This window comes from Colletotrichum navitas (genome assembly GCF_030913465.1).
Source record: "Colletotrichum navitas strain CBS 125086 chromosome Unknown LY79scaffold_21, whole genome shotgun sequence".
NCBI classification, from domain to species: Eukaryota; Fungi; Ascomycota; class Sordariomycetes; order Glomerellales; family Glomerellaceae; genus Colletotrichum; species Colletotrichum navitas.
In genome coordinates, this window is record NW_026850567.1 from 251,745 (window position 1) to 279,586 (window position 27,842).

General features: G+C 54.6%; 9 protein-coding genes and 1 non-coding gene across 10 annotated transcripts; 6 read left to right on the top strand and 4 right to left on the bottom strand.

Annotated features, from left to right (window-relative positions):
- Positions 1-1,082: 1,082 nt before the first annotated feature.
- LY79DRAFT_161509 (NmrA-like family protein) lies at positions 1,083-2,751 on the bottom strand. Its single transcript, XM_060551145.1, has 3 exons — positions 1,734-2,751; positions 1,332-1,679; positions 1,083-1,251 (listed from the first exon to the last, which is right to left on the bottom strand). The coding sequence occupies exons 1-3, from the start codon at positions 2,325-2,327 to the stop codon at positions 1,174-1,176; spliced, it is 1,020 nt and encodes a 339-aa protein (XP_060415408.1). The 5' UTR covers positions 2,328-2,751; the 3' UTR covers positions 1,083-1,173.
- Positions 2,752-3,070: 319 nt separating this feature from the next.
- Positions 3,071-5,282, top strand: LY79DRAFT_550089 (methyltransferase domain-containing protein). Its single transcript, XM_060557536.1, has 3 exons — positions 3,071-3,635; positions 3,715-4,461; positions 4,555-5,282. The coding sequence occupies exons 1-3, from the start codon at positions 3,417-3,419 to the stop codon at positions 4,789-4,791; spliced, it is 1,203 nt and encodes a 400-aa protein (XP_060415409.1). The 5' UTR covers positions 3,071-3,416; the 3' UTR covers positions 4,792-5,282.
- Positions 5,283-6,257: 975 nt separating this feature from the next.
- LY79DRAFT_161567 (methyltransferase domain-containing protein) lies at positions 6,258-7,927 on the top strand. Its single transcript, XM_060551146.1, has 4 exons — positions 6,258-6,265; positions 6,331-7,439; positions 7,562-7,718; positions 7,774-7,927. Exons 2-4 carry the CDS (start codon positions 6,560-6,562, stop codon positions 7,802-7,804), a joined length of 1,068 nt encoding a protein of 355 aa, XP_060415410.1. The 5' UTR covers positions 6,258-6,265; positions 6,331-6,559; the 3' UTR covers positions 7,805-7,927.
- A 755-nt stretch (positions 7,928-8,682) lies between these two features.
- On the bottom strand, positions 8,683-10,854 carry LY79DRAFT_629883 (serine carboxypeptidase; the record flags this gene model as incomplete). Its single annotated transcript, XM_060562155.1, has 3 exons — positions 10,408-10,854; positions 10,178-10,353; positions 8,683-10,122 (listed from the first exon to the last, which is right to left on the bottom strand). Exons 1-3 carry the CDS (start codon positions 10,583-10,585, stop codon positions 8,683-8,685), a joined length of 1,794 nt encoding a protein of 597 aa, XP_060415411.1. The 5' UTR covers positions 10,586-10,854.
- A 1,706-nt stretch (positions 10,855-12,560) lies between these two features.
- Positions 12,561-14,270, bottom strand: LY79DRAFT_550096 (phosphotransferase enzyme family protein). The gene is made up of 3 exons (XM_060557537.1): positions 14,103-14,270; positions 13,289-14,048; positions 12,561-13,224 (listed from the first exon to the last, which is right to left on the bottom strand). Exons 1-3 carry the CDS (start codon positions 14,169-14,171, stop codon positions 12,755-12,757), a joined length of 1,299 nt encoding a protein of 432 aa, XP_060415412.1. The 5' UTR covers positions 14,172-14,270; the 3' UTR covers positions 12,561-12,754.
- A 1,620-nt stretch (positions 14,271-15,890) lies between these two features.
- LY79DRAFT_512838 (GMC oxidoreductase) lies at positions 15,891-17,612 on the top strand (the record flags this gene model as incomplete). The annotated part of the gene is made up of 2 exons (XM_060554422.1): positions 15,891-16,526; positions 16,584-17,612. 2 exons carry the CDS (start codon positions 15,891-15,893, stop codon positions 17,610-17,612), a joined length of 1,665 nt encoding a protein of 554 aa, XP_060415413.1.
- A 518-nt stretch (positions 17,613-18,130) lies between these two features.
- On the top strand, positions 18,131-18,204 carry LY79DRAFT_t93. The gene has a single exon. It is a non-coding gene; the product is annotated as a tRNA-Val (tRNA).
- A 125-nt stretch (positions 18,205-18,329) lies between these two features.
- LY79DRAFT_161631 (glycosyl transferase group 1) lies at positions 18,330-20,022 on the bottom strand. The gene is made up of 2 exons (XM_060551147.1): positions 19,435-20,022; positions 18,330-19,389 (listed from the first exon to the last, which is right to left on the bottom strand). Exons 1-2 carry the CDS (start codon positions 19,867-19,869, stop codon positions 18,418-18,420), a joined length of 1,407 nt encoding a protein of 468 aa, XP_060415414.1. The 5' UTR covers positions 19,870-20,022; the 3' UTR covers positions 18,330-18,417.
- A 2,085-nt stretch (positions 20,023-22,107) lies between these two features.
- On the top strand, positions 22,108-23,724 carry LY79DRAFT_512953 (cation efflux family protein; the record flags this gene model as incomplete). Its single annotated transcript, XM_060554438.1, has 3 exons — positions 22,108-22,625; positions 22,680-22,898; positions 22,953-23,724. 3 exons carry the CDS (start codon positions 22,108-22,110, stop codon positions 23,722-23,724), a joined length of 1,509 nt encoding a protein of 502 aa, XP_060415415.1.
- Positions 23,725-26,203: 2,479 nt separating this feature from the next.
- Positions 26,204-27,345, top strand: LY79DRAFT_668819 (mitochondrial carrier domain-containing protein; the record flags this gene model as incomplete). The annotated part of the gene is made up of 2 exons (XM_060563569.1): positions 26,204-26,570; positions 26,672-27,345. 2 exons carry the CDS (start codon positions 26,204-26,206, stop codon positions 27,343-27,345), a joined length of 1,041 nt encoding a protein of 346 aa, XP_060415416.1.
- Between the last annotated feature and the right edge of the window lie 497 nt (positions 27,346-27,842).

Genomic DNA, 27,842 nt, shown 5'->3' on the forward strand with positions numbered 1-27,842 from the left:
CCAGGGCACCAGGGTCACCGAAGTTCCTCTTCCCGTTGCCTATCCAGATTCCGCTAACCCTCTTCCTATCAGCCACCTCAGAAACAGGATAGACCATCCCAACACGATTCCCCCCCCCGTCGGCGATTTTGAAGACTCGCGCGCCTTCCCGAGCGTCGAGGAGCTTTCTTCGGTCATGTGGGGGACGGAGGGCCACCGCCGCAAGCATTGGGCCCTCCTGGCCCATATCGAGCGCATCAACGTGGACGGCAAGATCCTCGAGCTTACAGTCCGCGACAGCAAAGGTCGGCAATACTGTGTCTTCATCCCTGTCGAGAGCAGTTTGCGCAACGCCTGTCGCACTCTCATCAACGAGCGCACCGTGGCTGTTCTGTACCCCAAGCACCATCACATCGTGTAGGTCGCCAACGACAAGGCCACCAGCGAGTTCGAAGGCGTCATTATCGGAGAAAATACCAGCTTCCTCGTAAGCTCTCAAAGTATACGATAGATTGGGGGGAGGAAGCAGAGTGCTTCGTCTTCGAGAAGATCGCGTGCTAATCCGACATCGGGATGTATACCTTCCCAGTTCGTCTCGAGGAGTTGGTTCACGTAAACCGCGAGCTTTGTGACTACCTTGGTGCTAGCATCATTTCCCAGACGTGTCATGGTTGCGGTAACACAGTTGTAGGAGGTAAATCCCTCTTGGACTAGGCAGGTGCGGACATCCAAGCTCTCCTCCGACTGGATTTAGAGGGATCAAGGGCGGTTTCAAGTTTTCCGCCTGATCTGGGAAAGGTCCGCTCGTTTATTGGTTTCTGGAAAATCCATCCGTACGTTATCCTCGTGTCCTTTCTAACCTTGACTCTATCTTTGCAACCACGGGCTCACGCTGAGCCTCGCTGGGCATCCAAAACCCATGCCGCCGGTCCGCTTTCGACATTGCGACCGCAACACCGTTTGGTAATCGAGCTACAACCCTTTTGGGGGCCGTCCGAGGATGCCTCACCATCGTGATTGGCTGTAGGCTGTAGCCTTAAACCTGTGAACGATGAGCTTCGGTCCGCCTGGAGTTTCGTGAATCAAGAGTGCGTGTAGTAAGTATGGTTCTCGAGAACGAAAAGACGATGGGCGGCGAGATTAATCCGGCTATTTTCTTGACCAGGCTAGATGCAAATTGCATTGGTATCTCGATTACTTTTCAAGAACGGAAGTCCAGTCGTTCTGCTTAGCCCACTCCTCCCAAGCTGTCATGGGACAGTCGATACCAGCCTGCGTCAGTCAGCGTTATTTGTTCTGGGGTGTCCCATGATGCGGTTTCTTGGGCCGTCGCCACTGATTGGAGTCTTTACCTTTCTAAGATCCGCCGCAGTCAAGAGATCCATGCCGCCATCATAGCCAGGGTCAGACGAGTAGGAAAACATGTAGGCGACTTCGATGCCCGTGTCTCGCTCTCCCGTAGCCTCAATCATCTCCTCGGGCGAAATCTGCTTGTAGTCGGCCTTGACGCCTGTAACCTTGGCCCATGTTTCGAGGAATTGCGGCCAGGTGCAGGTTGTTCCTTCCGCCATGTAAGCCTTCCCTGGCGGCATTTGGGACACTGCATAGGAAAAGTTGCCCATGTCGCTGGCCGGGGCAAAGTGAGGGACGGGCTTGTCCGGAGAGGTGGCGAAGGACATGGTAAAGGTACCATCGGAGTTCTTCTTGAGCATCAGCATCTGAAATCAAAGAACGGCATAGAAATCAAGGCATACCTTTCTGAAGTACGAGTTGGGCAAGATGCGATAGCTTGTGTAGAAGAATCCGGTATGGATACAAGACATCTTGGCCGTCAACGCAGGATACTTGGCATTCACATAGTCGGGGAAGATATCGGCCTTGGCATCGAAATGGTACAGCTCCTTGAACCGCCCGCCACTGCACCTACCAGCGTGGCTCAGCGTCGAGACCAGAAACCCATTCTCGTCGAGCGACTCCACCGTCGTAGCGGCGGCGTCGGCGATGTTGCGGCCCTGGCGATACTCGACGTCGTAGGCGAACCTTCGGCACGAGATGCCCTGCTCTTGCGCCTTTGCGCGGCAGTCGGGACGAAAAAAGGGCTCCCAGTAGTTGGTAACGCTGAAGATGGCGTTGGCGCCCCGGAAAGCCTCCTCTAGGGAGGCAACATCCTCAAGGTCGGCGTGGACGAGTTCCAGGTCGGGGCCGAGGGCGGCCAGGGCGGCGGCGGAGGGGGAGGCGGAGTCACGGGTCAGGGCGCGGACGCGGTAGCCGGCGGCCAAAAAGCGGCGGGCGACGGAACCGCCCTGATTACCAGTAGCACCGACAACGGCGATGAGTTTCTTGGCCATGGTCGTGAGAGTCAAGGATTGGGGGGTAGAACTGCAAAGGGGCGGTAAGGGTTCGGTGTCGATGGAGTGCGGCGGGCAGAGCAGCAGTGGTGGTACGACGGTGACCTAACCTACAGGAGTACCTGGGAGGGAGATAAGGTGACTCGCAGCAATGCCAAGCGACTCGAACTCGGGATTGGTGTCTTCGGGGGTCCTGGAGTTCATGTACTCTACAATTTTCTTGTGGTGGAAACCGATGAGGCCACACAGCCAAAGCGGATCAATGTCGGCAGTGAAGAAATCCGATGCTCCTCCACTCCCATCGCGGCCCCTTCCCTGTCGTTTGCTTTCTTGACAACCCAGACCCTCCTCGTGCTGTCTCTCGGTAGGTCTAGGCACTAGCCAGTTCGCACTACTACCTTGGTGTGCACACAAAATAGTCACGATAGGCACTAGGTAAGACTAGCCCGTGCCATCGAGTGAGACTAACGGGTCACTAGTTAAGTACACATACCAATGCCTGCATAATGGTATGTCAGACCTCTGCATAGCATATCTTCCTAACTAGTACCGAACGAATACAGAGATACAGTCCGTACATACAAGCCCTCCGTTCCGTACCCAAAGTGTGATATCGAAGCACCGAAACGGGAGCGAGGCCCACCCATGCATTCAATTGCCGAGAGATTGGCAGAGCAGAGTCTCTCAAGTTGCGTAAAATGGGCGGAACCCTAGCCAAAAGGCGTGCCTGATAAACTAGGAACGTACTGTTTAGGGGAGGAGGGAAGGCGCGGACGTTGCGGTCGAAGCGGATTTCGGAAAAGTTTATTCTGCCCCTGCCAGGCACTTTCCCGCACTTTTCCCCTCTTCAATGGTCTGCGCTTTCTCTTTCTCTCTTTCTCTCTTTCTCTTGGGGTGGAGTGACATTTCGCTGACCAGTCAGTGTCTCTTCTCTACTTCAAAGAGTCTGGACTCTCCCACCCCTCATAGTCTTTCATAGTTTACATCTCTTCCGCTTTTCAAACAGCAGCCGCAGAGTTTCATAGCAAAACCCTTCCATCCTGAAGGATTCCCTGCACGCACGTGGCCGCCGATCTCTCTCCGCATTCGATGACGTCGACACCCTCAATTCCCGTCGGTTCCAATGCCGTGGACTCGGGTTCGTCGACGGACGGACCCCTTAGCGCCGACACAACAACCACCCAACCTTCGACGCCGTTGACCACCGACACGGCGTCCACCGAACCCCCGCGTGCCACGGCGCCGACCAGTATTCTATACCTACTCAACCCCGCCCAAGATGACGCCGTAGCACCGCTCCAAGTCGATGTAATATCCCCGCACATGCCCTGTTCATCCCAAGATCGGGGTATGCATGCTGACTTGAGACCGCGCCCCTGTCCTGCAGAACGAGATTGAAAACGCCGCCGCAGATAACGATTCCGCCTACGGCTCCGACAGTGGAACCGCCTACACGGGCTCCATCTCCTCCTCCATTTTCCACTACCAGTACGAGAATGGCCGCCGCTATCACGCCTACCGCGAGGGGCAGTATGTCCTCCCCAACGACGACCAGGAGCAGGAGCGTCTCGACCTGCAACATCACATCTGGCGTCTGCTGCTCGGCGGCAACCTCTTTACCGCGCCCCTGCCACCTCCCGACCACGATGACGCCACCGGCATGCGCATCCTCGACCTCGGCACCGGCACCGGCAGCTGGGCCATAGACATAGCCGACGAGTTCCCTTCCGCTCACATTTACGGCGTTGACCTCTCGCCCATCCAACCCGAATGGGTCCCCATCAACTGCAAGTTTCACGTCGACGACTATGAGGATGAGTGGACGTACCGTGAGGACGAGCGCTTCGACTACATCCACGGTCGCGCCCTCAGCGGCACCTCGTCCGACTGGGCAAGGTTCTATGGCCGCGTCATGGCCGGCCTCAAACCGGGCGGCTGGGTTGAGATGCAGGAGTACGACGCCTGGATCTTCAGCGACGACGACAGCTTTGACAGGGCCGTGTGGACCAAGGAGTGGGTTACCAAGCTGGACGAGGCGAGTAAACTATACGGCAAGCAGCTGAACGTTGCAAAGTACCACAAGCAGTGGATGATTGAAGCCGGTTTCGAGGATGTACAGGAGCTCGTGTACAGGGTAAGTTTTACCCTGCGAGAGAGCGACCCTCTCCGCCAGACGGTTATACTGTGAGAAGAAGATGAGAGGGAAAACACTGACGCTCATTCCCAGATACCTATCGGTCCTTGGGCCAAGGATCCAGCCCTCAAGGAGCTCGGCCGCTACGAGTTGGCTCATATGCAGATGTCGGTTGATTCGCACACGCCGGCTCTCTTCACTCGGGTGTTGAACTTCAGTCAGGATCAAGCCAGAGTGCTGATGGAGGGCGTCAAACGAGAGTTTAGGAGCAAAGACTTCAGGCTCATCACGTCTTACCGCTTCATCACAGGGAGGAAACCGATTGCATAAAAGAGACGTATGGGTCAGATCCATCCTTTGGGTTGCCTTGAGATGTGCCAAGGATTGAGCGACTGAGGAGTTGGGAAATTCTTCATTGGAAGCCAGTAGTCCTCCAGATCAACAAACACCCAACAATGTGTTTACTTTTTCTTTTCTTTTTGCTTTTCTTTTTTCTTCTCTCTCTTTTTATCCCCAATTTACCACAGCGAGTACCCTCCCGAGTTCCCCCATTTGTCTGTTACCAACTACGTACACCACTCTTGTATTGAGTCGGTACTCAATAATCGTAGCACCCACCCAGACGATCAACTATAAAGGACTACGAAGTACTACGATAACGACAATGGTCTTTACACTATACTGTAGTTATTTTAGAAGTCCAAGTCCTGGCTCTAGGCCTCAAAATTTAGTGGAATACTAAAACCGCTCTGTGCTCGCGGGCATCAGTAAGCGAACTTTGGCCCACAGGTGGTAGCGCTATGCTGGTGCTCCACTAACTGGTTGACGTTCTTGAGTATCTACTACAAGGCAGCTAGCTGGTGATTGCAAGTGTTTTTGAACCTCACGTTACACAATTATACCCTTTTCGGCAACATATTATAAAGATTGAGGTCATTAGTAATGCCGCTGAGAGTCTGCTCTTTCAAAGACCATGCGGGCTCCTCATCGCCACAGCCCTCTCCAATTTCGCTCCAATGCAATGGGCATGGCGGGACTCGTGGCATCGACACGGTGAATGCTCCCGTTCATGTACCCACGCGTTATGCTACCAGCGGTCCAGAATCGACTTTGCCATATGAGCCAAGACTGTTTGATTACTGATCGGCCGATGCTGCAGCCTTGGCATAGTCGTGACGAATTTGGACACGGTGAGCCTCAAGCCATGCAGCCAGCATATTGCCCTGGCGCCGACCCAGCTCATTCCCAAACTCTCTCCCACCGGTCCATGACCAGCCCGCCCAGAAACCCGGTTACGGTCCCGCGGATACGATCGCTACATCTCAAAGCCGCCACATTTCCGGGGCCTCTTTTTGAGCCAATTTACACAAATCCGGGTGCGCAGAAGAGGGGTTTGCATACTGCATACATACAAGCGTTTGTGTCCACACCTACGCCGCTCTCCCGCAGGCGGTCATGCCCATTCCGGGTGGAGTCAGCGCAGGACATCGTTCGATGAATGCCCAGACTTCCCAACCACCCCTTGCCCGATATCCCCCCCCCCTTCCCCCATTCAGTAGGCCCAACCGCGGGGTTATCTTTCACTCATCTTTGTTGTCGTATTTGGTCCGCTTTGCTGGCCCGCCTGTCTTCCATTCATCTTGCGATTGATAGTACGGTATCCGTACATAGGCGAACAACCACCACTATTAAGAGGAACGCGAGAACTGTGACAGTGGGCGAAAAGGAGAGAAACAAGCGCAGGTATCGTGGGGTTGCGGTCTCGCCCAATCAAGACTGCTTCAAGTTTCTGTTGGTGCAGTTGGTAAAGCGCGTTGGTTCCTGTTTTTTTCTCCTTTTTTTTCCTTTTCCAACCGCGGTGACCAACAGATAATTTCCACTGACCGTCTCCACGATTCCCACCCCCCCGTCGAGGTATTGTCGTCTTCGGGTGTGGACTTCTCTCGGTTGCCGTTCCCTTTTTTCGAAGAAAAGAAGCGATGATGTCTGTCTGCGGCTCAAAATCATTGTGAAACATCAGCTGGTCAAGAGAATTCTGCTTTTTAAAAATAAGAATAAAAAACAGTCCACCTGATTTGCGAGCCACCGGTTCCCCAAAATGTCGGCCGGAGATGCGCCTCCTGCATCAGCCGCCGCCGAGACCGAGCCCGCACTCGACTTCGATGACGACTCCGCAACGACAAGCGCCGATGAGGCGAGCGACAGCGAATCTGCCGGCGACACTGAGTCCGATCTGGATTCCTCCCTCGGCGCCGACGTGCAGCCGTCCACCATGTCTCTCCGAAGCAGTATCCTCCGCTACCGCGAGGAGAACGGCCGTACGTACCACGCCTACAAGGACGGCGCCTATCTCATGCCCAACGACGACCTCGAGCTCGACCGCCTGGACCTCCAACACAACCTCTTCCTCCTCACCATGAGGAACAGACTTCACTTGGCCCCCCTGGATCGCGAGAACCCGCCCCAGCGCGTGCTGGACATCGGCACCGGGACCGGCATCTGGGCCATCGACTTCGCCGACAACAACCCGACCTCCACCGTCATAGGTGTTGACCTAAGCCCGGTGCAGCCGTCGTATGTGCCGCCCAACGCCTACTTTCAGATCGAGGACATCGAGGAGCACCCGTGGACCTTTTCGCAAAAGTTTGACTTCATCCACAGCCGAATGAACACGGCCGGGATCAGAGACTTCCCCGCTCTGTTCCGGCAAGCCTACGAGAATTTGAACCCCGGGGGGTGGATAGAGGTCACCGACAGCATGCCTGCCACGTGCGACGACGGGACTCTGAAGGAGGACTCGGCGCTCGTCCAGTGCTGTCAGCTCCTGGCAAAGGGGACCGCGGCTCTGGGTACGCCGTTCGGTGCGGCCGCAAAGTACAAGGACCAGCTTCGGGAGGTGGGGTTCGTAAACGTGAACGAGGCCATCTTCAAATGGCCGACAAACGAATGGGCCAGGCATCCTAGGCATAAAGAGCTGGGTGAGTGCCATCCCCACAACCCCCTCCAGAAACCGAATGAACGACGAAAACTTGGTTCCTTTTCGATCCACCATTCCAGGTGCGACTGTCGCAATGTAGTAGATAACTAACTTTCTGGCAAGGCACTTGGAGCCACGAGAACGCCATGATGGGCCTAGAGGCTCTCTGCCTTGCTATCTTCACCCGGGTGCTGCTGTGGCCGAGAGAGAATGTCGACGTTCTCCTGGCGGAGGTGCGGAACGATTTGAAAAATAGGGAAATACATGCATACTGGCCCATGTGAGTATAACCCGATCCCACCTGTGTGAGTTTGGGCTAAAAAGTTTTATCACAGCCACGTGGTTTATGCACGAAAACCATTATGAAGCATTTGAGATCTGAGCATCAAACAAAAGAAAACCAGCAAGCGAAACGAATACCCGACTCGTTTTAGTCTCACTAGCATCCTGATACGATGATTCACTCGGACCCACAACATATAATAAGTGATTCGAATTGTATGGGCGGAATAAATTTTGTAATCTTCACATTTTCCCTCGATTAGATGAATAATATCATGTAACAAGTACCTCTGTTCCGTGGATATCATCAGTCTGGGCTGTGAGCTGAAATGGTCTCCGAGCTACGCACCCAGGTCGGTACGTGCACGAAAGACTTGGGGGCTTCAGCAGAGCGCGCAGTCTCACCTTGTATGGTTCATGTTCTTCTCTTCCAGCCTGCTGCCAACATGCAATCGCCTTGCTTGTATCACGATCCAAGTATGTCTACACATGAATGTGTCTCATTCGAAAAGGAGCGGACTGAAACTTCCACCCTCAGTACTTACACAGTTGCGTCACTTAACAAACCTTCAATGCCTCCACAACTTTGGTTCAACCGCAGAAATCTTCAATTGGCCCAAACCCAAGTAAGAATCAATGGCCTGCTAGTCAGCTTTCATAAACGCCTCGCAGAAAGAGTGTCAGCTACACCTATATGTGACATCTCTTTCTGAAATCAAGAAATGACTTTCACTGGGTAGCAAGTTGGGATCATTAATAAATCGCCACCGGGGATTGGAAGCAGCAGCTCCAGTCATTGGATTTTAGGACATCCTATGATCAAGAGATCGGTCTTCAATGAAAGCTGAATCACTTTGTATCACGGGAGGCCAATGGCCGGCAGTCTTAATGTTTTTGAGGCCGTGGGCCATGTCTGCTGTAGATGTGCCCTTCCATCCCCCACTGCTTGAGACGCCAAAGCCTTACAAGTCCAAAGCCACGGCTAGGGTAGCCGCCAAAGCCAACGCAAAGACCGATTGGCCATTCTTCGCCCGTATTGGCGTTCCGTCGCTTCTTATCGGCTCGGCGCCCGACAGCGGGTTGCACCGGGAATCCGCGGACTGCGGAAACATCACCACAGTACCGTTGCCGGCCTCTCCTATCGGCATCGCCGCGGTTGCGTTGCCCTCAAAAGTGAACGGCTTGTTGGTGAACCCGTCTCTTCTTCCGACCAGCACTTCGACACTGCGGAACGCGACGGACGGCGCATCCATTGTCAGGAAGTGACCCGCTGTAGATACTGCAAGGTAAGTCAACCCTCTCTCGGAGTGCACTGTTCCCATCACGCCTGCGCCGGCAAGGGTCTCCGGGTTGTTGTTGTTGTGGTAGGGCACATAAAGCGGCGCCGTCGGCTTCGTTTGGAATCCCATTTGTCCACCCCAAGTCAGGTTCTGGATTGTAAGAAGCGTGCCGTCGTCGATGAGGATAAAATCCTTGGTGCCGTGGGCCAGAATGACGTTGTGCGTCCTGTCGATGACGTTGGGCAGCACAGGCTGGCTACCGGGCCCTTCTTTGATGGAGTTGTCGGTCCTGTTGATGAAGACCGGCGTCTCTGTGCAAAACACCCATTCCTTATCCACGGGAGCGTTAATGGCCCGCTTCACGTCCTCCCTGTTGAAGTACACGGGCCCGGACCCCTTCGCTCTGTACATCGAGCCGTCGCTGAAGCCTAGGGGGTCGTACTTGAGCGGGCACAGGTTGGTGATGGTGTAAACGCTGAAGCATGGCGTGATCTCCGCCGCGGCCGCCTGAACCATACTCCAAACGTCGCACGCCGGCTTGACGTTGCCATCCTCATCGACACCCGGAGGCATCCCCGGCTGCAGCTGTGTGGGCGGATAGACGAGATACTTGCGCATATAGTCGTCGTAGCCGCATTTCTGGCTCGTGTCCTTCACCGTCTGACGGAAAGAGTCGTTGAACGCGAACACATTCTGCCACCGATCGACATATGAAGCCACCGGGATCTCTTCGCCAACACTTTCGACCGAGTACACTCCGTCAAAGACTTGCATCCCAGCGACATTGAAGTATTCCTTGTTGTTACTGTCGAGCATAGCGCTAGCGATATACGGGCAGTACATGCCGCTGTAAGAGGAACCCGTAACGTAGACCTTGTACCCCTGCATGGCGAAGGTGTCAACAAAGTTGCGCCAGAAGCCGAGGAATTGTCGAGCGACATCGAATTCGTCCTTCGCATTTGGCGTACCCTGGGAAAAGCCTGTACCGATGGGCTGATCTATCCAAACGACGTTGGTAATTCGGTGCCAACTCCACTTGTTTCTGATGGGCTTGTACATGCCGGGTTGCCAAAGCATGGGGCCATTGAGCGAAAGAAGCTCTCCGGTTGAAGAGCACCCGGGCTGCGAGTTGCAAAATCAGTAACCGTTATATACGGTGTGTATGTCTTCGACTTACACCTCCAGTCAACCAGATGAGAATCTCTTTGTCCGCTACCTCCCTCGCGGATGGGAAGAACCAAAAATACAGCTTCCCGGCCGTATCATTGTTCTTGTCGATGTTGAGCAGTCCTGCGTACGACTCACCAACATCAAAGTCGACTTCAGGTAACGCAGTGCCGTTGACCACGAACTCTGTGCATGTCGAGGTCAGATTTGCGCTTGATTAACGGGAGACAAGATACACACTCCGAGTCTGATTGGTCAGGAACTTTGGTTCCCTCTGCATCTTGCTCACAACATGATGGGGGCTATCTTCCTCCGGACTCGGGAACTGCTGTTGGGAGAATGATGGTTTGTACTGTTTCAGGTTCAAGGTAGCAGAAACAGCCACAGGAAGCAGAAGGGCTGCGTGAAGCCAGCGCATATTGTACGATGGCGCCTTGTGGTGTGAGGTTGGGCTATCAATACCCTCTGCCTGAGCTCAAAGATTATAGCATCACCCTCGGCGGCGTGACGGGCAGACGATGGTGGAAGTGGGGTAGAAACGGTTTTTGAGCTGGCTTTTATCGAGTCACGCCAAGTACAATTAAACATTCCCCGGAAAGGCACGATGCGCGTTTCAAAGAGTGCCTGCGGAGGGGATAAGCTCGGGCCCGAAAAAACGCTCCAACGAGAAACGCACATCAGTATCACCTTATCTTGGCATTGCCCGAGCTTGTACCACTTCACATGGGGTTGTCGGACGGAAAGAGCTTATTTTATTCTAAATGGCCCCGGGCAATATTCCAGTGAATGGGGGTCAATGATGTCGGGAAACCCTGGCATGGCGGCTTAATGTATGACTCGGCTATGCTGATGGCGCGGGTGGTGTTGTGGGCCACACACAAATTAGCTTCTTGCAGTTCCAAACTTAGATTGTTTTGGTAGTCTACTGCGAATATTATTTATCAAACTATGATACACACGTCGATATTCACTGACACAATCAAAAATGGACGGCAATTTGAATATGCAGTTCCTTCATCTGACCCTGGTGATAGTGTTGCCGCACTAGCTCATTTCTGGTTTCATTTCTAGTGACGTTTCTGTAGCAAATTATCTCAGTTTGACAACCTCGGCATACACAGCTTCAGGCTACATCGGTTGGAGTTCATAAGCTTTTTAGATCCGACAACGGCAATACGATAAGAGTCAAGGCAATAAAAAAAAAAGCTAGATATTATACCATCTATAGCGGCTCGTGATAAAGCGAAAGCAAAACTATGTCGACACGTTTATTCTGCGTGAAATAAAGTCTCCATGCCAATATGATACTTCTTTAAATATGAAGTTGCTTCGGTCATAATCTAAGCAATGACCTAGTAAAAGCGACAGCTCCCAGGGTCCACGGAAAAAACCGAACAGGACTCGGCGTCCGAAGTCCTCCTCAACTAGATTAACGGACCGTCTGAGGCGACATAGGGGAACGTCCTGCCTTGCATGACGCATGCTGTTAGGCTGTGCTCTTGTATTGTCATGTACCTGTACGACCTTACAAGGGACCGCCTTGGCTACGTATCTCATTACATGCTGTTAGGCTTCCTAAGCACTAATATGTACACAGATTCGGTAAACGTTCTTATTGAATATCTAAAATAGCGATTCGGTGATACATCATAAAGCATGTATCACACAGTATCAAATTTGCAACCAGTATCGCTCATGGCGTTACGTGTTTCTTCCAACAGTATATTATGGACAATTAGACGGTCTAAGCTCTCGGATGTTTTATATTATTTTTATAGTGAGTTGTTGATAAATATAGTCGCTCTTGACTCCCGGAAGCAGTCTAGTGCAGTTCACCCGATACATATGTAATATCACAGTACGTAGAAACACGATACGCAGCACCTCCGACCTGTCCGATATCTCAACCTCTTAATACGGTATAGCATACCTGATAACGCAAAGCAATTGCCGAATCTGACTTCATTTCAACCACGACTGCATGCGTGAACGATCTCTGAGCGCTGGAACGTCGGCGACGACCGGCGATGATGATACTGTTGAATCTACCACCAAGGTCGTAATGGCGACGGGGTGAGATTGGCAGGCCGGCCGGCCGCTGAAGAGAAAGTCGCCCTTGGAAGAAATTCTATACACACACGATACGAGGCCATAGGCCCGTTCTACTGAGTTATATCTGATCCGAGGCGAAATTCATAAGGGTTAGATAGTGTTTAGTAGTTATTCCTTCTTGAAGACTTCCAACTCACGCTGGAAAAAAAAGGCTGTGAGACCCAACCTTGAGATATGTAAGGTCGATTGCGACCAAAACTTGGTGAAGTGAAAGGTCTGATAGAAAACCAAGATTGAGACATATGCAAGCGCGGCGCTCGAGCAGCTGGCATACCCTATCAGGGGGTTACAATTTCATCATGATATAAGCACCAAACAATCGGTCAAAACTTTCAGCGCCCACGCTAGGATTATATAATCCTTGAAGACCAAGCACTCGAAAATTCATCATAAATACACCGACTTAGGTCTCACAATGCTAGAGTATTTAGAGAGATTATTGGGTCGACCAAAAGACCCGGTTGTCGAACTTCCTTCAGTATCCGAATGAAGACAAACAGTCTATCAACTTCTCCTCCGCCGCTTTTCTCATCTCCGCAATCTCCTCTGGCGTTTTTCTCTTTAACATGGCCGGATGCTCTAGCGCAAAGGGACAAAGCAAGCCTTCAAGCCTTCTCAGCTCGTCCAGAGCAGACATACCCTCAATCTCACTCGGTCTCAACGCCCCCCTTTCTGCCAGCGCGTCATCCCACGCCTTGTCCCTAGCCAACTGCTTGAGGGCTTCTTCTGGGACGTCGGGAATGTCAAAGTTGCCTGTTATTATAGCTTTGCCTAGCTGACCGCCGCTGAGGTCCGGGTCGCGCCCAGTGCCGCCACCGGTGTTTCCGCCTATGTCGCCAAGGGAAGTGAAGAATTCGTGGCAGGGGTGTGATACAAAGGCCCAGTCGAAGTCGAGGACTGACGTCACCTTCTTTGTCTTGGGATCGTAAAGCATGTTGTTCGTGGCTGAGGACCGATGTAAGTCTTCTCGACATATGAGATGATGCGAAGTGATGTGGAAAAAACTTACTTAGATCTCCGTGGATAATATTGCGCCTTCCAACGTCCACGCCGGATTCGTCGAGGAACTTTTCAAGACCTACGGCTAGAAACTTATCAATGCGCTCCCGGACGCCATTCGGTTTCCAACCGTCCAAAGCCGGGCTCACGCCAGCATCTTCCATACGGAGCGCCAGCCTTGCCTTCCAGAAAGCGGAGTATGACTCCCAAGGCCCGCCTTTGAGCGTGGTCATCTGAGCGCTCACAATGTTCCCCTCTCCATCGATCGTCATGCCTCCATGACCATAAATGCTCTCCGGTAGCGGAGACTTTTGGATCCCCGTAAATATGTCCGCAATCTGTCCCAGCACCTCCTTCATGTCCTCGATAGGCATGTCCCGAAACACTCCGTCAAGCGGCACACCATCTTTGAACTCCATCAAAGACCACCCAAAACTGGACGGGCAGTTGTTGGGAGACTGCCAGTCATACAACGCCGGGACGAGCGCCGCGGTGTCTGGTTTGGCCGAAGACAACAGGCCCTGGCGGGCGAGGTGCATGGCGGCTACCTCGTTCTCGACACGGGTTTCGTGAACAATGCCCTCTGCCTTCGGGTTTGCGAGGCGCATGATAAGGGTGGACACACCCTCCTGTGGCGGGGCCACGGTATAGGGGCTAGGATTGGGAATGGAGGATGCGGTTGCCGGGGTCGAAAGTGTAATCTTGTAAATAAAGTTGTTGTACTGGAACGGGCAATTCTCCTCGTACTCCACGGTGGCAATGTCCAAGGGCTGGGAAGTGCACATGTTAAATGGTGGGGGGCTAAACGGGAAGGATAGTTTTACCTCTAAGCCGTAGCCTTTGATGACATCTCTCACCAACTCGAGGCGCTTCTGGAACTGTTCATCACCCATGGCGGACTATAGACAAGATGGCGTCGGCTATCAAGGTAAGAGAGTCGACCGATAATTGAGATCAATGTTTTTGGATCTCTGGATTGGAGGCTTCATATATCTATCATGGGCACACATTGTTATCTTGAGTGGATCTGGAAGCCCGGCAAGCACGTCGCTTTGAGTCACACTTCTCGTCTAGGAAGGAGACTAGATTAGGCGGTACCGATCTGTCCATCCCGATTCACGAGCGGCTCGTACAAGTGAGCGCGCAATGACTTCCACCCCATTGACTGTTGGGATGAAGCGGAGAGAGTAGCAAGCAACGTCTGTGTACATATGAGGCAATACATGAGGATCATCAAATCGGATGCAAGCCGGGCTGTAAAGTAACGAAGCGATATGCTGTTGGTTGTGGTTGGGCTCATGGCATGCAGCAACGGAAAAGGCACGACCCCTGCTAGGCCCTCTGTTGCCTGGAGAAGCTCTCAGACCTGCCCAACAAGGACATGTCTGCCTGCGCTGTGCCGCAAAGATACTTATGGGCGTATCAAGGATTATGCCCGCTTTTCGCCAATGATAAGATTGTCATCTTTGTGACAAAGTTAATCCCCCGACTGAATGTCGACCGCCGGCCGTGAAAGTGGGGTCGTAACGGTCTACCTAGTTTCGGACTAAGGTACGTTGCCAATGCGGCCCCTCCTAAGTCTAGGCCCGGACGGCTCAAAGCTTAAGGACGTGACGCTATCATGCTGCTTGTGTATGATTGGTAATTGTTCATATAAGAAAAAGATCGCTTGGAGTTACATAAGGAAGACTTCTTCCAGTTTGTGCATTTTGGAAAACGTCAGGTCCTCGTTGACATGACATTAGCAGTAAACAGACTGTCCAGTGAACGCAGCCGCTACCGACGGCGCCAACAAATAGCTCTTAGGCTATGATTCCAGTATTGAGATCTTAGACACTTGATGAGTTCCGATACCCTCATATTATGATATCAACTGTAGCACACATATATCAGACAGGCTTGTACGCAACCCCGTCGGGCGACTCAAACCACTGGCAAGAATCGAGATCCCGTCACCTCTGGACCCGACTTGCAAGAATTTGACCTCACGAACAGCAACACACACTTGTGAGCAGCATTCAGGTGGATTCACGAAGGCGGTCTCGGCACGTTGAACGGAGCAGAACGTAAACGCCGAGCGCCAAGGCCAGTAAATCAAATCCCGCCCGCTGGTTACGTAGCTGCGTGCAACCTTGCTGACCAAGTTTACCAGAGATCGCCAGAGTCTTACCATCCAGACGGCCGGAATCGCCGGTCTCCACGTCGCTTGAGAACATCTCAACATGACAAGGTCCTAGTGATTCGTGTATGAGGTATTTAACCGAGGAAAGACGAACCTTAACCAAGGCCCACCCGTTCCAGCGAGAGTCCTCGTGTCGAAACCAGTGAAGCGTTCACTCCAGAGTATGCTTATATTGCGAGATCCACACGACACTTGAAATCACTGCCTGCCTTACTTGGTCAGGATCGTCTGATATTGTGGAGCGCGTACCAAATGCCGTAGCATAGTACGGATCAGGAGAGAAAGGTTATCAATCTCGTCTAATCAATCTCATCTTATCAATCATGCAGATATTTTCATACGCCGCCTACTTCAACAAGACCTTTCCTTTGCAAGCTTTGCTGTTGGAGTGTCTGGCCATCCCCTTTCTTGACCATCGTCAACTGGCATCATGAAGCTCGTCACATTGGCCCCGGCGCTCCTCGCGCTGAGCGAGACAACCTCGGCCCGCCTGTTGCCCCGATCTAACACCACGACCACGCGCAACGAGACGTACGAGTACATCGTCGCCGGTGGCGGAACCGCGGGCATTGTGGCCGCCGAACGCCTTGCCGCCTCGGGCAGCAGCGTGCTCCTCGTCGAGCGCGGCGGGCCAGCCTTCTACGTGTCGGGCAACCACAAGACCGTGCCGTGGAACGATACCGTCACCATGTACGACGTCCCGGGCTTGGCCGACTTCACGAGCGCCGACCCAGACCTGCAGTACTGCAAGGACCTCGTCATCGCTGCCGGGTGCATGCTCGGCGGGTCGACGATGCTCAGCGCGCTCATGTTCGTCAGGCCGCGTGCAGCGGACTTTTCGGGGTGGCCCGAGGAGTGGCGCTGGGAGAACGGGGTCGCGATAGCGGCGGAGGAGCTGTACGAGCACCTGCCGGGGACGATTCTGGCATCGGAGGACGGGAAGCGATACGACGACGGGGCGTACGAGGTCATGTCGCGCTTCTTGGGGGCCAACGGTTGGAGTGAGCAGGATGCGTTGAGCAATGTCGAGGCGAAGGAGTTGGTGTACTCGCACCCTCCGTGGTCGGTAAGTCGTGAATGCCTCCGTCATCAACATGCGACATTGACTGACGGTGCTTTGTAGATTGCCCACGGTCTACGTGACAGCCCAGTCAGAGCCATCCTGCCGAATGCGGAAGCCCTCCCTAACTTCACCCTCGAGCTCCACGCCAAGGTCCTTCGCGCCGTGCGAGACGGCAGCCTCGTCACAGGCGTCGAGGTCGAGCACGAGTCTGGCGCCCGGGAGATCATCAACCTGACCAAGGGCGGTTCCCTCGTCCTCGCCGCCGGCACCCACTCCACGCCCCGTGTGCTCTTCAACTCGGGCATCGGCCCCGCCGCACAGATCAGCACCGTCGCCACCGGGACGACGGACATTGAGCTCCCGCCCAGGGACCAGTGGATCGAGCTGCCCGTCGGTGAGAACCTCAAGGACCACGCCGTGGCGACCGTCACATTCCAGACCAAAGACGCGCTTGCTGCCCTACCCAAAACGGCGTGGACGAGCCCGGACCGGGAGTCTGTCGAGCTCTTCGCCCACGGCAGTGGCCTTCTGGCGCAGTCGGGCCAGCGTCTGAACTTCTGGACAAGCGTCAACACGACCGATGGAGCCACCCGTCATGTCCAGGGCACCGTCCGCGCCGACAGCAACGACACGATCGGCGTCAAGGTGTACCTCACCCACGGCACCACGTCCGTCGGCACCGTCGGCATCACGGCCGACGGAATCACAAACATGACGCTGAACCCGCTCCTCCACACCGAGGGCGACCGCGAGGCCCTGACCAAGATGGTCGACACGCTGCTGGGTTACGCCCGTCGGCCCGGCAGCATCCTGAGCGTCGCCAAGAATGAGACGGCGGAGGCCATCGTCGCCAAGGCGGGCAGCGGCAGCCACTACCTGGGCACCGCGCAGATGGGCCGCGAAAACAACGGCAAGAGCGTGGTCGACCCGGACACCAAGGTCTGGGGCACGGAGAACTTGTTCGTCGTGGACGGGAGTATGCATCCCGAGGTTCCCACTGGCAACACGCAGGCGCCGATCATGGTGGCCGCAGCGTTTGCCGTCAAGAGGATACTGGCTCTGAACGCGGACCTGAACGATGGTTGTTGAATGTTAAACTGGAAGGAACAGGGAATCCATTTGGACAATCCGACAGTATGGACATGGTGCGTACGACAGGAAGCACATATGAGCCCGTTTCGTTCTTCGAGGTTTGCCTTCTCTTTAGCTTGCCCGACGTAGTAACACTGCTGGCTGCTAGGGTGCTCCTACTCAAATCAGAGTCACCCACCGAATTCACCTGTATGCATAAAAAGACAAGAAAGTAAAGTTTTAGTTGTTCAACAAGATAAGAGTTCTTGCAATCATACCGAGTAGCCGTTTGATAATCTTTGGAATGCCTATCTTGTGCGGTGAAAGTGAGTGGTTGCGTTGTTTAATAGAAAACCAGATCTCGACCAGCAAGAGTACAAAAGGCAGAAACACAGCACACCACAGCCTACACGCACTTCTATTGGTCTCCAAAGTGTTGTTGACAGCCCCATAGTGGACCCAAACTTCTGCATGAGACAAGATTATTAGCAATGGAAATGTCACATGTGCCATCAGAGACGTTGTTCTCATCACATGGTTTCGTGGTGTAGTTGGTTATCACGTCAGTCTAACACACTGAAGGTCTCCGGTTCAAGTCCGGGCGAAATCAATCTTTTGCTTCTTGGTCTCCGAATCTGGGACGCCTGATGGTTTCGAAAGTGTCATAATTTCCACAACATTTTTGTGGTACTAACATGTCGGTAGTTACTCTGCGGATCCTCCATCTTTACAGTAATAATACCATAGTCATCGTGAATGTACAGATCTCTCCACATAGCCAACAGCCGGTAGGTATCAAGAACTACTATTTGAACCCAGCATCTCAGCTGTCAATCACTCCCACAATCCGCCCGACAACGCGATCCCACTCTTCATCCCAACGCAAACTTCCTTCCTTCACAGCTCCTGCCTTGAGGTTCTTCAGCTCGTCCTTGCCACCCTCACTCAACAACCTGGTCAAGGCCTCGGCCAACTCTGTGGCCGTCTCAAAGCCGCATCCGTTCACGCCCTCTTTGATCAGCTCGGAGAAGCTCTCGTACGCAGAGTATGCTGCTACAGGCAAACCCGAGCCGAACATATCGACTACCTTCATCGGCAAGTCGACACCAGAGCTAGACATGTGTAGACAAACACCAAGGTCGGCACAAGCGAGGAGCGTGGCATACTCGCGAGTGGACAGCCAAGCGGTCAATATTGTGATGCCGGGGAGCTTACCCTCGAGGTGGAGGTTCTTAATCTTCTCTTCGTACTCGGCCTTTTGGGGTCCTTTGCCAGTGATGATGGCTAGAATCGGAGGCCTGCCTGCGCTGCTTTCGGTGGCAGCTTCTTCGGGGTGCGCATAGGCGACGAGGGCGTCTAGGAGCAAACCAAAGTCCTCGTCGGGTGTCCAAGAGGTGCTGCTAACGATGAGGCGTGTAGTACCGGCAACGATGCCTTGAGCAAAGTTCTTAGTCTCTTTGAGCCCCGAGAGAAATTTCAAGCGAGCATCAGACGATCCGATAGGTTGAAACACCTCGGCAGGACGGTCATGCAGGGTGAAGATAGGCTTCTTGTTGCTGTAGGGCTTCGCTTTGAGCTGGCGCACCATGGCATCGGTGACAGTAAGGTTGACGGTGGGCACAATCCTGCCAAAGTAGGTCTCGTACTTCTTGTAGAGCCAAACGAGAGGGTTCTTCTGGCTGCGGCCGGTCGCCATGATGGACCACCCATAGTTGTGCCAGTCGATGAGGAGGTGACTTCCCCTCAAAAGAGATACAAGCAGGGCCAAGTGCAAGGTCGGGATGGACGGGGGGTTCTGGGAGAGTCAGCCATGCGCATCATAGAGTGACGATTCGCCTACCTGGATAATGATCCATCGGGCCGGAGGCGCCGTGTAGGCCAGGACATAGAAGATGGACCAACTCTGCCAGATGACCTTGGCAGGCTTGTTGAAGAAAAACGGCAATGTGTTCCATTGAAGCACAGTTGGAAGGGGAGGCAGAGGGTAGAGAGCCACTCGCTCACTGCCAACAAGCCCCGGGTGGCGGGCCGTTTCTTTGTACCCGACGAGGTCGACCCTGCCTCCATGTTTCATGATACTCAGGGCGTGGTACTGCATCCGAGGGCTGCGGCCTATGTCGCCCAGCACCAAGATCTGGATGTGATCATCTTTGGGGTCTTCGGCTGCATGGTAACGGGTTGGAAGCAGGCGCGTGAAGAGGTTGATGCCCAAGGCGGCGACAAGAGTGGTGAAGATGCCAGCAAGGACAGAGACCACGAGAGGCACAATCGACATATTGGCGAGGTGCGACGGATAATCATGCGGCTGTGCGGAATTCGTCGCGTGAGCTGAGGCAGTCGGCCAGAAGGGGCGATGAAAGATGTGGTGGATATTCAGGATGATCGCCAACCATCAGATACGGTGGTGGTGGTGGTGGTATAGGTTATGCAACCTGGCCCGTCCTGTCATCTGAAATTGCAATATAGCGTTCTTGCCACATGAGGTGCGGGCCTTACGGGGGTTTTTTTTTCTTCTTCTTATTTTTCCAAGCGAATGAAGCTCGAAAAAAGATAAATTGCCCAAAGTATCGCGCGACCGACGATGGCCTCTTGTCTGAGGACCGAGGATGCACTACTTTCCAGGGCAGGTAGGAAGGCTAGATACCCTATCGTCTTCGTTCGCGCCTTCCAACTTGGGATGGACTCTGCGATGTTGCAACGGTGGCGCCAATCAGTGGTCGTCGCACCCGATAGCAAAGCTTCAGGGAGTGGGAGTGAAAGTGTCACGTGGCCGATAAGACAAGCACTCGGTACGTACTCCGTACTTAGTAGGTGCCTAATTGACCCTCTCTTTCGTGCAAGAGACAGTCGATGAAATAGATGATCCTTGTCGGTCTGTATCAGAGTGCTCTTCACACCTTCATAATCTGCACAACTGACATTACCTTGCGCCTTGGAAAAGGATAATTCGACCCTCCTTTTCGTCACCCAATCAATGAAAAACCATCTGTCGCACATGCAAAACCGACACAGACCATCAGAAGCCTGAGCAAAATAGAACAAAAGCAAAGACATTGATGCCTGTCTGCGACACTGCGATCCCGAACTCCTTAGACAGGCATGGCTCGCCCAGGGGAGAACATGTCACGATGGGGCCGCAACCGTACACTACATTGCAGAGGGTACGTACTCGTACGTACTGCTCATAGGTCATAGGTATCCGTACACTAGGTAGGTAGATAGTGCGAGCCCGATGATAAGTGTTAGCCACCTCACCGCCTTCTCCGCAGTCGTCCCATCACAGATTATCTATGCCCCTGTGTCGCTTGCCTGCATGGGCAACTTTATGCAGCCAGCTCCAAGCAGCAGCTCGGCAGCAAGCCAAGCGTCCCCTCTCCTCTTCTGAGGGTTGTCTAGTCTAATTACAATGACGAATCACATCCACTGCCACAACGAACGTGCCGCCGGCTTGTCCTCCCCACACGGAGAAATCTGCAGGGGATGGCTGCTGGATTCCTTATTGGGACAAGGCGCGAGATTCATCTGAAGGCGCTGAAAGGAGGCACCACCCGGCAAGCCATGCATCCCGTGAGTTTGGCCAAAAAAACAAAACACAAAATAACACATCAACGCTCGCATCCCACATTTCGCATACTACACGTACTCTACTAGCGATTGCTCGTAGCTGCTTGTTGTTCACTCTGATCTAATTGCCTCTCTCCAGTCAGGCCTCATTCCGAGCCAGCCTGTCTGCATCCGTTACTCCCAGATTTACCTGTGCTATTGGCCAGCACGTCCATTGATCATCAAATCTCCCGTCCTTCCCCTCTCAAAAGACTCGGCCGCCCACCAGCGTGACGATTGCGGCGCAACGTCATTGACGGGGCGACTCCATTCCGGCTGGCCCTTTTAGCCTGCCAAGATCCCCTGAACGTCGACGCTGCCGCCGCTCTCGGCTGAAAATACTACACCACGCCGTGCGCACGACTCTTGCCTCCTCTCCCCCCCGCCCCCATCCCAGCTCCACAGCCTTGGATGTCTTGCGACACCGCAGTTTGCGAACCGACTTGCCGATTCACACAATCGCTGCCATCCCACATTGTCGTCGTTGTCGCTGTCGTCGGTATTGTCTTCGAGACGCCACGGAGAAAATAAACAATACGGGTGACATCCAGTTCATGACTCGGGGCTATCCATGATAGGGGGGACCTAAGTACGGGGTACAGATCTCGAATCAACGGGCCTCGGTGGAGAGACGAACAAGGACAACCCAGAGAAAACACGACAGAGCGGACGAGAGACGACCTTTTCCTCTCCTGTTTCCGTCAACGTCCACGCCGATAACGACGGCGACAACGACAGCGACGCCGATTTCGACCCCGGAACTCGGCTCCCAGATCGACCTCCCCAACGCGCCGCGGTCGACATGGCCTCGTCCTACGCCTTGCCATCCTCCGCCCTCCCCCACGCCCATCATCACCACATGCATTCTCACTCGCACTCACCGCCATCCCTCCATGCCTTGAAGTCGACGATGTCCAACGGCGGGCTGCATTCCCACAGCCAAAGCCAAGACTCGACCGGGAGCGGCCACACACACGATCATGAGCCGCCACACAGTCACACCCATGACGGACACTCGCACTGCCGGACGAACTCGAGCCAATCTTCTCTTCCTCGAGGAAAAGCGCCGCCTCAGTCGCTCGCGACAATGGAGGGCTGGAAAACAGAAATTACACCGAGCGGACGCCAGCTATTGACGCCGACAACTGGGTCATTTTCGGCGACATTCCAACCTCTCGACGAAACAAAGATAGTCTATCAGCAAAACCACCACCACCACCACCACCACCACGAACATGACCACTCTCACGACCATTCTCATGGACATTGCGATAAACACCATCATCATGACCACTCACACGTCCACAGTCACGACCACGCCAAGCCATCGTTGTTCACAAGGGCCTTGCTGAAGTACACGCCGGCCGTTCCGGTTCTCCACACCATCCTCGTAGAAAAGGACTCAAGAAGGATCTTCTACTTCATGACGTGAGTTAGCTGGCACAGTCGCTGGTCGTGCCCCAACTGACATGGCGTCTGCAGTCTCAACTTCAGCTTCATGGCCGTACAGGCCTTCTACGGCTACGTCACCGACTCTCTCGGCCTGTTAAGCGACACGATCCACATGTTCTTCGACTGTTTTGCGCTCTTCGTCGGGCTTTGTGCCGCGGTTACAAGCAAATGGCCCCAAAGCCAGCGGTTTCCCTTTGGGCTAGGAAAGATTGAGACACTGAGTGGCTTTGCCAACGGCATCTTGCTGATGTGGGTTCTATCAACACCATTCGATGCAGCCGCATGAAGGCTAACAGATACCAGGCTGCTGAGCGTCGAAATCATCGTGGAGGCGTTTGAACGGATATGGGAAGGCCAGGAGCTCCACCGGCTAAGAGAGCTTCTCATTGTCAGTTTCCTCGGCGGCGTCATCAACCTGCTGGGTCTCTGGGGCTTCGGCCACCACCACCATGGCCATGATCATGGCCATGGACACTCGCATTCGCACGACGGACACGACCATGGGCATGATCACTCGCACGGAAAGAAGCACAGCCACGGGCACTCGCATCACAACGACAATATGGAGGGTATTTTTTTGCATGTTTTGGCCGATACGATGGGGAGCGCCTCGGTGGTGCTATCGACTATTTTGACGTACTATACGGGCTGGACATTCTGGGACCCTCTCGCGTCCTGCGCCATCGCAATCCTCATCTTCCTGGCATCGGTCCCGCTTATTAAGTCTTCTGCACGGAACCTTCTCCTCAACGTCCCCGACGACGTCGAGTACAACCTGCGCAACACGTTGGCGGGGATTCTGCAGCAGAAGGGCGTCGTCAACTACTCGGTACCCAAGTTCTGGATGGACGACCGCGGCAACGAGGGATCGGGCGACAAACTGCGGGGTATTGTGCACGTGGTGGCGGGCCGGGGCGCAAGCCTCGATGAAGTACGGGACCGGGTGAGGGAGCACCTCCTCAAGAACTCAATGGACATTGTGGTCCAGGTCGAGAGGGAGGGAGACGCCAGCTGCTGGTGTGGAGTGGGACGGTCGACGGGCCTGGCTACGATGCCGCTCAAGAGGACCTTGTAGGAGAATGCGCGGCGGCGGTGACGCCTGTGCCGACCATTGTCGAGCCGTTGGCGGATTACGACGACCATACGAAGCAGAGCTTAGAGGAGTCTAGTCCGCGTACTATTTTGTTCTTTCATGGATTAGACGGCGGAACAGAGGGGGCGTAGGAGAACCGCATAGAGGCTTGGTGATAGAAATCCCCCCCATTTACTTTTCTTGTAGAAGGGTTTTCGCGAGGCCTAGCACTTGCTGAGCCATATTCCTTCCTCTCTATGCCGATCAACGGCCTGTTGTGTTTTGCGTTATCCTTGTTCGACTCTCAGAAGACTTGGGCCTTGGCAACTTACCCAAGTCCTTGGAGTCCAACGAGAATAACACAAAACATAGCAAGCCAGTTGGGTGTGGGAAACAGCTCCTTGTGTTTTGCGTTTTCTTGTTAGAGTCTCGGGGGACGTTCATACACAGGAACTGGGCATCATGGGAAGGAAGCATTGTTACAGCCATTCAGAGACCTTGCTCGAGTAGATGAACGCCGCATGCCTGTTGCACGCGCGCGAGGCAATGGGCACTCAAGAAGAGAAGAAGAAGAAGAAAAAGGAAAGAAGTAGATACCCTTGTAAACAAGACTTCATGTTGCAGTTTACTGAAGGTGATTGCCGTGGAAGACGTGATCGGCGGTTTGGGACAGGGACAGAAGCGTCCGTCGACCCGATATGTGCCTGTCACCGTAACAGAATGGTGGTCTGGGGTCACAACACAAAACATGGAAGAAAGAGCCAATCCATTATCCCCGCCCCTGCATCGTGTCGTTGGTCAAATAGGAGGTCGTGGCAGCTTGGGTTTTGCCAGTTCTTTTCAAATTTTCCATGACCTCCGTCCGCCCGGCGCAGCTCTTGGTGTTGACCTTGTGTGGTGGGGGTTGGGGAGTGTCGTCACTTGACCTGCAGACCAGACCAGACCAGACCAGGGGGGTGTTCAATCTGGTGTGGATGGGCGGTCCAAGATGGAGGAAGGCGAGCGCGGGGGGGAATGCTACAAATAGCCTACCGACGGGATGCGTGTCGCGGCGGTAAGCGGTGGACCGAAGGGAAAGCGCCGGCTCACCGTGGGGCTGTGCTGATGGGATGCAGAGTCTCTCCTCAAGACAGAGGGCGTCCGAGTGTCTCAATCGCGTATTGCGTTTACCGTGACGAAGATGATGGCAAGCCGCATGGGAGGACGGGCGGCTTTGTGGAATTGACTTTCGTCCCATTTACCGCTTTCCCCCACTACCAGCATCCAGCATCCGTCATCCTTCAACCATATACTTGGGATCACACAATCGCGAGTCGATGCTGGGACCAAGAACGACAAGGAAACCCGAATACGTGGCTGGCTTCCGGCATATTTGCATCCAGACAAGATTAAACCCATCGTTACATAGGCACGATGGGCATGCCGGTGGTACCTATTCGCAGGTGGCCGCCGCACACGACATGTGCATGTTTTCTCCAGGTCGACGGCGCAGCGCCGCGTTTCCCCCGCTAAAGCAGGGCCCCCGGTTTTTAGCCCAGGTTCTCCTCTCCCCCAAGTGCGAGCCCCCTCCCCCCGGACCGAGCATTTGCGCTGTACCAAAAATGAGCCGAACGACCGAGGCACCAGTGCACAAGCGCTGAACCGGCGGCCAAGTTGCACCAGAAAGGGGAAAGAAAGTCACTTCACAGTTCCATTCCGCATGCCCAGGATGAGCTCTGTTGGAAAGAAAAGAAAAAAAGTTGTCTCTTGGGGAAACTGTCCTTTTTTAGACTTTCTAGTCAGTTGTACCGGCTCTTCTTCTAGAACCACTGCATAACCTCGAAATCTTTGCATCTTCGTGAACCAGAGCCCACGCCCGCAAACAGAAACATCACAAGCCAGAAGACCACAAAAAGCCCCGATTTATCTGGAGAAATCCCCCCTCCCCCAGTGGATCATACCAAAGCCGGCCTCCCCCCAGACTCCGGCTACAAGTGGGGACTTCAGTTGGAGGGCGGGTGTGTGTGTGTGCCGAGGCTCGCTGTGACGTAGAAAGCTCACACCCATCTCGATTTACTTCACTGGCGCCTGGCCGTGCAGAGAAAACCACCGCCTCAACGGACAACCAAAAAAAAACCACCGACTTCTTTCTTCCCCCCCATATTCCGCACGCACGATAGCTTCCTAGCCGCTAGTCGAGCAGCCCGCGTGCGCGCCAGGAACGGACCGCACGGGACTCTGGTCGGGAACCATTGATAGCCTCTTTCTCTCTCTGTCTCTCCCACAGGGAGCTATTGCGGCGCAGAGCACCACAGAAACACCACGACTCAACTCGCCGGCACGTGAAACCTCCCTTTCCCCCGGACTTCCCTCCTCCCACGACAGCCAACCCACCTAATACCCTCTTCGCCCTCCCGCATTCCCCATCGCGAGAACTTTCGCCTCTTTCTCCTCCCTCCCCTCTCCTCCTCCTAATCACGCAACCCCGCCGCTCGCCCGCACAATGGCGCCCTCGACTTCGGAAGCCGCCGCGGGCGTCAACGCCAAGCTCCAGTCTGCCCTCCCGAACCCCATCGCCGACAAGATCCCCCACATCCCCGAGTCCAAGGGCGAGATCGAGGCCGACGCGAAGGCTGCCGCCTCCGGCCTCGCCTCCCAGCTCCGCTCCCTCGCCGCCGGCGGCTTCGGCGGCGTCTGCGCCGTCGTCGTCGGCCACCCCTTCGACCTCGTCAAGGTCCGACTGCAGACCGCCGACAAGGGCGTCTACTCGTCCGCCATCGACGTCGTCAAGAAGAGCATCGCCCGCGACGGCCTGCGCAGGGGCCTGTACGCCGGCGTCTCGGCGCCCTTGGTCGGCGTCACCCCCATGTGTACGTTTCCCTCCTCCTCCTCCTCCTCCTCCTCCTCCTCCTCCTCTCGAACCACGGCACGTGAACAAACCCCAGACTGACCTCCCCTCGACCCGTAACAGTCGCCGTCTCCTTCTGGGGTTACGATGTAGGCAAGACCCTCGTCCGCTCCGCCTCCTCCTCCTCCGACCCCTCGGCCCCCCTTAGCATCGCCCAGGTCTCGGCCGCCGGCTTCTTCTCCGCCGTGCCCATGACTGCCATCACCGCCCCCTTCGAGCGCGTCAAGGTCATACTCCAGGTCCAATCCCAGCGCCTCAAGCCCGGCGAGGCTCCCAAGTACGCCGGCGGCACCGACGTCGTCCGCCAGCTCTACGCCGAGGGAGGCCTCCGCTCCGTCTTCCGCGGCAGCGCCGCCACCCTCGCCCGGGACGGCCCCGGCAGCGCCGCATACTTCGCCGCCTACGAGTACATCAAGAGGCGCCTCACCCCCAAGGACCCGCTGACCGGCAAGCCCACCGGCGACCTCAGCCTGCTCGCCATCACCGCCGCTGGCGCCGCCGCCGGCGTCGCCATGTGGATCCCCGTCTTCCCCGTCGACACCGTCAAGTCCCGCCTGCAGACCGCCGAGGGCAACGTCACCCTCGGCGGCGTCGTCCGCGACGTCTACGGCCGCGGCGGCTTCAAGGCCTTCTTCCCCGGCTTTGGGCCCGCCCTCGCGAGGGCCGTGCCCGCCAACGCCGCCACCTTCCTGGGCGTTGAGCTGGCCCACCAGGCCATGAACAAGGCCTTTGGCTAAACGAGGCCTTTGGCTAAACGAGGCCTTTGGCTAAACGAGGGGTGAGGGGAGGGGGTAGAAGAAGGGAAGGTAGAGGGGGACGAGGCGGGGCTGTGCGATGCGGTAGAATGATCGAACGAACGGGACCGGATCGAAGATTACGAGACATACAACGGGCTTTTTGACGGAGGCACTCCCGGAGCTCTGTATGTTCTTCTCTCTCTATGCTGCACTTTCGTCCCAATTTCTTACTTATGTCACAACAAGAATAGAAGCGCAGGGTTGACTGAACTATGCAGCTACCCAAAATCGGAAACCGTCGTCATAGATAGAGTAATAGATATGCAAAGGTTACACTAGACACTTTTTTTATGTTTCCATTTGGCTATGCTACACATGCTTTGTAAGAATTGGGGTTCGTGGTTTGGTGAAGAAACAAGACGGCCTCCCCTGCAAGCAAGTGCCTCCTTGTGCTATTAAAAAAATATACATCATGTTTTTGAACCACCCGCAAATTC